This window comes from Orbicella faveolata, unplaced genomic scaffold (assembly GCF_042242905.1).
Source record: "Orbicella faveolata isolate gen_17 unplaced genomic scaffold, um_ofav_v1 contig_12, whole genome shotgun sequence".
Lineage (NCBI taxonomy): Eukaryota > Metazoa > Cnidaria > Anthozoa > Scleractinia > Merulinidae > Orbicella > Orbicella faveolata.
Genome location: NW_028301539.1, coordinates 11,225,285 through 11,235,000, shown reverse-complemented (window position 1 = coordinate 11,235,000; position 9,716 = coordinate 11,225,285). Strand labels below are relative to the sequence as shown.

The window sequence follows — 9,716 nt, the reverse complement described above, 5'->3', positions numbered from 1 at the left end:
AAATGTTAAAATTTAATGCATCCTGTTTGTTAGAAAGACAATTTGCTTTTCTCTGTAAGGCCCAATTCAGATGCCGAACATTTCATGAGCTGAACTTAATTCGAATTTGGACCTGTTGATTCCGATTCACCAAACTTAATTTAGTGTGAACCAAAACACATCAGAATGAAGAAATGGCTTGTAAAATATGTTATAATGATTTATACATTGGGTTCGGCACATGAAAAGTTTGATTTCTGAATCAAAGCCGTTCCAAAGTTGACATTCCCAGCTGAGCTATGCAGGAAGAATGGCTGAGCCATTCCAAATTCAAATACACTGTAGCCGTTCTTAACTGATTCAGATGCTAAACTTTTTACATAATTAATTCAGTGTATTTCGTTCGGCTCGTGAAAAGTGTGGTGTCTGAACTGGGCCTAAGTAACATACCAATCCTCCTTTTGCCATCTTTGAAATAGCAACCTCTCTCCCCAGTCATGTCCTCATCATTGTCAAAATTCTGATTTGAAAAGAATTCAGTTTTAACAAGTCTGCATACATGTACATCCTTCAAACAATAACAGGAATCTTTGATAAACTAATGAAAAGTGGGGTATACTGGATGCTAAAAGCCTGCTTGATTCCTGCAGTAACAAAGGTGTTTATAAGATGTGCAAAGAATCAGTTAGAGTGGGAAATGTTAGATGAAAGTTAAAATTAGAGCAAAGAAGTTAATATTATGCTTAACAATAATGTCAATGGTGGAATATGTTTAACTTTTAAGAAAGAAAACCTCTGGAACCAGTGTTACTTGTATGCAATAATGACACCTTCAAAATGAAGTTCATTAAATTAAAATAATTGATTAAAATTGAGGACTGATTAAATGATTAACAGTAGGAAATTTAACTGCATGCATGTCAAATGCGCAGCCTTGAATTAATTAAATTTTGTTTTAAGAAATTTATGGTAATCTGCTCATTAAAATATAATTTCTCTTTCTAGTATTATATTTTTTGTTTGTACAAAGCATTGTATTTAATTTAGTATATATATATTTTTTACTTTTTTTACTGATAATCTTGTTACATAATATTAAAACACAGTGTTATGTAGTGTTTAGACAAATTAGATGTTAGGAATAAGTTGCTACTGTACAAAATAGTTTTAGTTATTTAGTAAATAATAAATTTGTTTGACTTTGATTATGTTGTTTCTTAAACAAATGCTTGCACACAGAATCATCATTATTAGATTTAAACACTGAATGAAATAAATTCAAGGAAGAGAAAGGCAAAAGGAATCTTACTTTTTACAAAAGTGCAAATTAAACTGAATAGATAACAAAATTTTTGATGATGGCTATGCAGCTCCAAGTCTGAAAATTAATCGTAGAGAATTTAACGAGAGAGAATATTAGTTGTTTCTTCGTATCGAGAGAGGGTTTGTCATAATAATTAGGGCTCCATGTGAGAAAGGTTGAGTCCAAAGAAGTACTGAAACATGTTATTTGAATCATAGTTAAATAACAGTCTATGCGTTATAAAGCTGTTAACTTTGGAATTTTGGAAAGGTTGATATGTTATATCTATTAGAAGTGCAAAATGAACATGATTTAGGCGAAAACCTTTGGCAATTATAATTATGAAATTATTTTTAGTTATACTTATGGTTACATTACTAGATATTTGGTCGCAAAATGTTGGTTAATTATTGTTGTTGTAGATCAGAAACCTGTTCTGTGTGAGCTTAGTGTATTGCAAAGTTCATTGAAAAACGTTAGCTCATCAAAAAATTTATGTGCTTGGAGATGTAAGGCTAGTTTTCTCTAGTGCATAAGAATAAGCATTGTAAGCAACTTATACCAACATAGTGAGGTGCTGTTTGGTTGGAAATTTTCCTAAAAAAATGTGTTAATTATGAATGTCTTGCTGAATTTGCATAAGATGTTGCATAAGCTTATGCTTATGCACTAGAAAACCAGCCTTAATTGGACATAAATTTCAATGAAAAAGATTTAGTAAATCAGTTGTTAGCTCTAACTGGTCGTGTCTATTTGATAGTAGGTCACAGGAGTCTTTGATTTGTTCATTAGGTCTTTCACGTATTGTAAGTGATTTTAGTTGGTTTTTAAGCTTCATCGCACTATTCAAATTTAATTTGTAGCAAAAAGTTAAGATGGTTATAAAAGAACAGAACCTTGTAAATTCCATTGTACGCTGGATCAAAAGTATTATAAGAAGCCATTTCCTAGAGAGAGATCAGAAGAAAAAGAAGAGAGTTAAAACGATTGCAGCTTTATACAAGAATTTTTTTAGTGCTAAACAAGGATGAGAAGAATTTCTGGCATGGAACAAATTGTAGTAAGATTTAGAAAGGATCAGGCTTAGTAAATAGGCAGTCAAAGATAAATGCAAAGTCACATTCAGAATGAACATTTGTCACACAGGACAAATTAATCACAGCACAAATTTGTTTCACTTTCTACCGGGACCACTGTTAGAACCCAGCAATCTTCTCCTGGAAGCAAACAACTGTTACTGTTTGGAAAATTGTTTTACAAAAGAATTGTTAACCTTCCATTCAGAGATAGTGATGTTTTGACCTCTCTTCATTTTCCTTTGCTTGAGTGTTAAAAAAGGATTTTTTTAAATTAACTCAATAGGTAGCAGTACTTTTTATCACTTGTGATCATCTACAGCTGTACTTTGCAAACTATCCCTGATTTATTTGGAATTCAATTTTATTTCTGAGCCAGTTTTCTATTTCTCCACTGACGCCAGCTTTGTTTAAAGAGGAAAACTGTGATAGTCAGAGGCAAAAGGATACAGTGAGAGCTGAACATGCGGTAATATCAGTTTATTATATGTGAACCGGTTCAAAGACTTTGATAAATGCAAGTTGTTTAAAATGGATGTATTTGGCATTTTTTGAACTGATACTTAGTGTGTCAAGTACTGCATACACCTGTATCTACTGTACAATGCACATTGCCAGGGGTTAGTTATAAAGCAGAGTAGAACTTCTCAGGGATGCTCCCATGAAGAAATGTAGTTAAAATTTGTCAATAAATTTATCTGATGTGTGTAGAACTCTCTGTGAGATATCCGGGAATGCTCTATAATTTATATTCAATTGACACAAAAACTCACTCGGGAGATTGTGACCGTTTGGAACACTGCTCGTACCTGGGCTTTGTAAGTACATGTAGCTTCCTTACAAATCATGAAACATACCTAACAGTACATGTTAATATGGTGTTTGGTAGAAGGAAAATGTACATTATGGATGCTATTAACTTCGCAAAGTTGTTGTTATGAAAAATAAGTTGCTGAAACTTATTTGTGAGCAGTCCATTTTAAGGAACCATTGAGAAGTCTCCTTTTCATCTTGGACCAGTTTGCTGTATATAATAATTAAAAATAGTTTAAGTACCACCACTTATGGTGGTTTCTGTCTTTTTTGCAAGTTTATGGATCTCTCCTAGGTGGCTAGATCTGTAAACTTGCAAAAAAGAACTGGGACAATCAATATTCCCCCACTATGGACCTTGTGCTACAGTACTTCAGTGACATATCTTACTAGTAATATCATTCTATGTACCATGTGTTGGTAAACTTGTTGTGAAGTGGGTAAAAATGCAGACACTCTGTATCTATAACAGATTTACTGTAGATTTTAGTTTTTAAGAAGAGCTTCAGACAACAATAAGTAGTTTTAACATGTACTGATTTTTTCATATGCATAATGGTTCTTAATATCAGTTGTGATGATTTTTTGGTCTGACCTTCCATCTCTTAAAAATTGTGGTTTTTGAGACCCCCTCAGCCTTGGGATATCCAATAACCCTCTTGGGGGTGGGTATGAATAATTATTTTGTGGAATCACATTAAAGAAAGATTTGGCTGCTTGGTTATGTCCTCAAATAATATTTTACTGCTAATCTTGGTGTTGTAGAACTGCTAGTTTCTATCAGTTTTGATCATTAACTTATGTCGGTGCTCCTTCAGAAACATTTAAACTATCAAACTGTTAGAATGAGCTTTATGACTGTACATTGCATATTACACTGGAGTATACATGTACTAGGTAAATTATGAACTTCAAAATGGGTCTTTAGTAATTTGATTGACAGTACAATAAATGTAGTTTGATTACTGAACTATGTGTAGTAAACAAAAAGCCCTTAACAGATCAAGTAATGCCTTTTCTGCCTGTGATTGCCATTTGTGTATTTTACAATTGTCAACTTAAGGCTATTGAATTGGTGTGAGCAATATTTTCTCTGTTTATCCTTGTTAGGTATCCTTGCATGACTGACAAAGTGAAGTTATAATTTATACTACATGTACTATTTTAATAAGTCTTGAATTAGATTTTGAACTGTCAGAATCACTCTGCAGGACTTGGCATGTCTCCATTCTGTCAATAACATAATTTAAGAATACCTGTTGATCCGCCTTATTTTCTTTTTCCTTTTGTTCACTCTGATCTTCAGTTGCCATTCTTCATTCAGAAGTGTCAATACCCTAGTTTTGCTGTTTGCTTTTTAACACAAAATTCTTAGAAACTCTGTTCAAGGGCACCCCTACAAGGTGTTTCTCTCAGCAGGAGAGATTGTTCACAACCTTATTGACAATTCAGTCTTAGTTTGTTTGACATTCGAACACCAAATATATGAACCCCTTTTACATGACTGTGTAATTTTATTTTATCCAGTTAACTATTAATGAAAATATCAGCTTATTTTATTTGTTGGTAGAAAAATAACTTTCAAAAGAATAATTGTATAAGGGATAAAGATGCTGTTAGAGATATGTCTTGATAGCCTTCAAAATGTCAAGCAAAAATGCCAGATCTCAGAACACCTTGTCAAAGTTGTAACAGGTGATACCTGTTGATCAAGGTAGATGACAAAAGTCATCTGCAAGCTGGGTTTATTTAAACACAGACATGTCCTTTTACTTGACACCTTATTACATTAAATGGCATTTTGTGTGGTTTAAATCTAACCCATCATTTGTAACTAGGTAAGTTTGACAACTTATATTTTGTCTTCATCTTGAATTTATGTCAAGGACCGGTTATAACTATGTTTACTTTTGTTTTAATAATATACATTATTGTGGCATATTGTAAACAAAACAGTTCTGAAAAACCTTGACATTTTGGTCAACTGGATAACTACATGCGCTTTTTTTGATGGATTTTTTGGATTTTGGATAGATTAATGAAAAGTGAGTGAGCTATTTTTTCTTTTAAAATACAATAACTAAAAAAAATAGCCTGAGATGGGTCATGTTAAAAATTCCATAGATATAATATATCTGGCATTCTGAATTTAACTTTCCATTAGTCAGAACATAACAATAAATAAAACCAATAGATGAATATTTGCTTTTACTAACGATTGATTTCACCTATTCCTTGAGACATTTACATTGCAAAGGCTTGCTCTATTTTGTATGAAGTAATGTATTACACTTGGGAAAAGGTTGAATGTTGAATTATTGAAAAGTCCGTACCAAGGGAGTTGGCTGCATGTGGTAATTGTGAAAATACTTGTTTTGTGTGGTGAACACAATGATCTTTTATACCAAAAACCACCAGTATTTAAACTACACCTGAATAAGCGAAGTGCACTCTTAACTTTTGACCTTAACATTAAATCGCTTAAGCATTTAAAATGTACTTCTAGTAATGTGGCCACAATTGAATTGCTCTATGATTGCTTAATAACTGAGTGTTGACAGTGGCAGACACATAAATTGTGGAATTATTGACCCTTGTTTGGTTTTGTGAAAAGAATTTAGAGAAAAACAACTTGAACTTTCTACTGCTTTTGTTGCTACTGTCTGTTTAATGCCACTTTTAATCATGCTACCACAAGCCATGTAATCAACCCTGAGCCAAGGCAATATCGAATATCAATTTTTCTGAACAGGCTTAGTAATGTTTCCAGAAAAAGCCAACTTGTTAAACCATGATGGTCACACACATTGCTATAGTTGTCTAACATTGCTATAGTCGATAAGTTGTGTTGTGTGAATGTCACTCATTCACTGTCAGGTGTTAATATATGGTGTGGCATGACAAAAAAGGAAATTAAATTGTCAAAGAGCAATTAAAAGTTAGTTGGAAAAAGTATAAAGTTTGTTAATCTACTGAGGTGTTTACTTGAAATTTATTAAAATATTACATAGTTGTGTAAAGAATTATTTCAATAATAAATTTTGATGTTAGCAATTTAATATGAATACTTTAAGAGATTTCTATAGGCAGACTATATGGGCTGTCATTGTTTAAAAGTCAGCAACCATGGATCTGTGAAACGTTCCTGTTTCCAATGTTGCTAAAACAGTTAGAAGTGACAATTTTGGATAGTTAAACACAGTTGCTGTTGTTGTCTATACATGTATGTTCTGCCAAACAATCTACGAGAAGTTTTTGTGCAATACCGCACCCCCCCCCCCCCGCCCTGTATATAGAGATGAAATAAGTTGTAAATGTAATTTAATACAACATAGTTATTTATTTAAAGTTGGTGGTAATGTTTAGAGTGGATTGATGACCAAACCAAAGTAACCAAATAAACAATTGACCAAAGTGACCAAATCAAAATAATATTTGTCACTGAATTATTCTTGAAAGCCACGTATTGGGTAGCTACCTTAGTACAGATCTTGTTTCTTTTTTTTTTTGGTCAATGCTAATTAAAACATCGATGCATTGTATTTAAAAGTAGTTCTTGATGGAAGCCCTAAAAAGCTGTTTAGGGGAACTAAATCTCTTTGCCAATTTATTTTTATGCTATGATGAAGATTTGACCATAATAATAATTGAATGCAAGCGATCCTGTTTTAGGCCAAAAATGAGACTTTGCTTGTCAGATCAACTTCTGTATGATTAATTTGTTTGTTGTGATATTGTATAGTACATGTGGAATATTGAAGTATGGAGTATTCTATGATTATGTGAAAGTCAGCTAAGCATGGTAGTTTAACTATTGTCTATTCATCGACAATTTCTTAATGTAAATGTCAACATTGTTTTGGAAACACCCTTAAAAACAACAGTTCGCTGGTACCCTGGAGTATTTTAGTAGTTATACTTTTTATTTTGTGTAAATTTCATAATTTCTTTTTACATTCTCTTATGTAGTGTGTGTTATAACAAGATATTTAGAATACCTTGTGCCAGAATTTTGTGAAAGATCCAAATAATAATAACAATAATAATAATATCATTATGCAAATAACTATGTCTAATAAATGGGTCGATTAAGCTGTTAGTCATTTGCAGCGTGCTAGAGTTTTGAGTATGATTAATGAGGGTGGAGATATATGCAAGGTTTTGTTGAATTTTTTTAAAGGGAAATAATAACTCGCTTGGGTAAATTTCTTTTAATTGTATGTTCAAGCAGGTGTCAAGTACATACAGTATTTGTATGGTAACATGGAAGGCACTGAAGAATTCTTCACCCAGGGGTGTTTTATTGGAGCTGAGCTTAAGTCAAGCTCTAAAATATGTATAGATTGAAACATGCATTTTAATATGCTTTTATGAGTCAAGAAAACATTACATAACCATGCATGAATGTTAATGCATATAAATTTATAGAACTGTTGGTGAAGCTGAACCTACAATTTAAACTACATTTTAGTTTCAATGGTCGAGGGAAAGAATGTTTGACGTGAAATTCTGATCTCAGAAAATTTTGTTTCTGATTGTTTTGTATGTAACTTGCTGTGACAGTAATTGCAATTCTTTACCCGTTGTCTAGCTTTACAGATATACATTAAACTCTGCCGTAATTCCTTTGGTATCGTCAAGGGAAAATGGTAAATCGAAAACTTCATCAAAAACAAAATGTGGGTTTGATTTTTAAAATTCGACCGAGTTTCATTCGTCACATATATTCTACACCATTTAATGCGGACTTCCACTGCTAGGATTGTAAACAAAGAATAACAATGTGAAGGTAAATAAAACCTCGGTTTCCTTGCGAAACGTTCCACCAATATGCAAATTGTCGCCCTTTCTTTAGAGAACTAAGTAAACAATTGTAGCAGTGAAGCGTAGAAAGAAACACAAAGTGGCATTTAAATTTTTTTCCGTTTTCTGTTTCAAGTCCTACGAGGAAGCAGAAGTTTTCATGTGGGGTATGATTGATCTTTGAGAAACTTCTGGCTGTTTGACGTCGTTGTTTGTGAAGCGCTTTTGTCTCCATGGAGTTGCAGTTTGAGCCAGATGTAAGAAAGATTCACGATTTAGCCAGTTCTTCTTGACAACGTGCTAATTTGTGATCGATCGGAAGATGAAACTCTTCGAGCATGAAAAACACGCGGGAAAATCACTGAATTACAGTTGAAAACCGACAATTATCCAATTATTTGGAATGTATATCTACCAGTTTCAAGATCCCAGGGACTTAATGCCAGAATATAATTCGGTTAGTGCTTGCGCAAGAACGCAGCACTCAAAAACTTGATTGAAGTTTTTCTTCATTTTAAATGTCCCAGCCTTAAAGTTACTCTGTCGATTTTTTCCGCATTGTATTTATATTTGGTATAAACATGTTTTCAAACTAGTGCATTGTAACTGAAAGCCAAAAGCATTTGCGAACGCTATGAAAAATTTCAGTGTTAATCAAGCTACCAAAGATCTGATGGCCCAATATCCGAAGGCTGCAATAAACGGGGAAAAATCGCCGAAATTTGAAATCCCCTCGTGAACGATTCAACCATAACGCCCGGTTTCATTCATTTTTAATAACCTTATTCTTAGTTGTTGGTTTCGATCGATCTTTGATCGTCTCGAAGTCATGATGGCTAAATAAACGAACGAAAGTTTTGAAGCGTTATGGAATGGTTTTTGATTTAATTATATCTTGTTTAGCAGACGGGAGAAGCAATGATAATGTTGAAAATGATGTGAAAGTTGAAACCAGCACGTTTATAATCATACAACCTGTCTTCAATAACAGTTTTAATTCACGGTTAATTTTCTTTACCTGCCCTGTAACATCCCAAAAAATAAACCATCCTTTGTATTATTTTAGCCAGCCTCAATTCGAGAAAAATGCTCGGCCGAATTTTAAGAAATAGAAGCTCGTAAAAAAATACGGTGGATACAATATGGTTTTCAATTGGGCGACTAGGGTTACCCAAGTAATAATTCGAGTGCAAAAGCACGTTTAAACGGCAACTAGAAGAGGAAGAAATTAAGCTTGAATTTAAACTACAAGGTTTACATATAAAACAACGAATTGTAAATACCAGAGATTCGTTCGCCGCCAATGGGTTCGTGTCGTCCATTTTGTTGTACGACCTAGGCATGGCTTGTCGCAATTGTTTTGCCAAATTTTAGAGATCAAGGCGTCACAAGCGATTGAAAATCTGCCATCAAGACATCACAAGCCAGAATAGTAGAAATTATACCGAACTGTTTGCCAGGACGGATGATTTTTGTCGTTCCATAAGGTCAGGACATGAAAGATCAGCGCGAGCGAGAAATTCAAATCAGTTCGAAAGAAATTCACAAGGAATCAAAATAGAAGCCCCCGCGCACGCTGGCGACCAATCAGAGAACAGAAAATACCTGCTTGTACATTGCAGCTCTGACAGCTGCCCCAAGCAACTTCCACATGAACCAACTCAAATAATTATTGTCTTTCTCCATTAAAGAATCATGCAAAAATAAATTCTTTTTATTCTGTTAACCTCGTCGTGTTGTTA

General features: G+C 33.5%; 1 protein-coding gene and 1 long non-coding RNA gene across 3 annotated transcripts in view; one reads left to right on the top strand and one right to left on the bottom strand.

The window, feature by feature from the left end:
* LOC149116625 (uncharacterized) overlaps nucleotides 1-4,673 on the top strand; it is a 5,398-nt gene extending 725 nt beyond the window's left edge. The window contains exon 2 of the long non-coding RNA XR_016205418.1: nucleotides 1-4,673. This exon is cut by the window's left edge and continues 505 nt beyond it. This is a non-coding gene — a long non-coding RNA (uncharacterized LOC149116625).
* Nucleotides 1-9,695, bottom strand: part of LOC110063026 (anoctamin-7-like) — a 31,099-nt gene extending 21,404 nt beyond the window's left edge. The window contains exons 1-3 of one of the 2 annotated variants that reach the window (XM_020769980.2): nucleotides 9,258-9,695; nucleotides 2,179-2,229; nucleotides 430-499 (exon numbers count right to left, since the gene is read on the bottom strand). In XM_020769980.2, the coding sequence (XP_020625639.1) occupies nucleotides 430-499; nucleotides 2,179-2,229; nucleotides 9,258-9,317 (181 nt within the window). In that variant the 5' untranslated portion in view covers nucleotides 9,318-9,695. The remainder of the gene's footprint in view (nucleotides 1-429; nucleotides 500-2,178; nucleotides 2,230-9,257) is intronic. The other variant, XM_089282379.1, reaches the window with a different exon arrangement.
* Nucleotides 9,696-9,716: the final 21 nt, after the last annotated feature.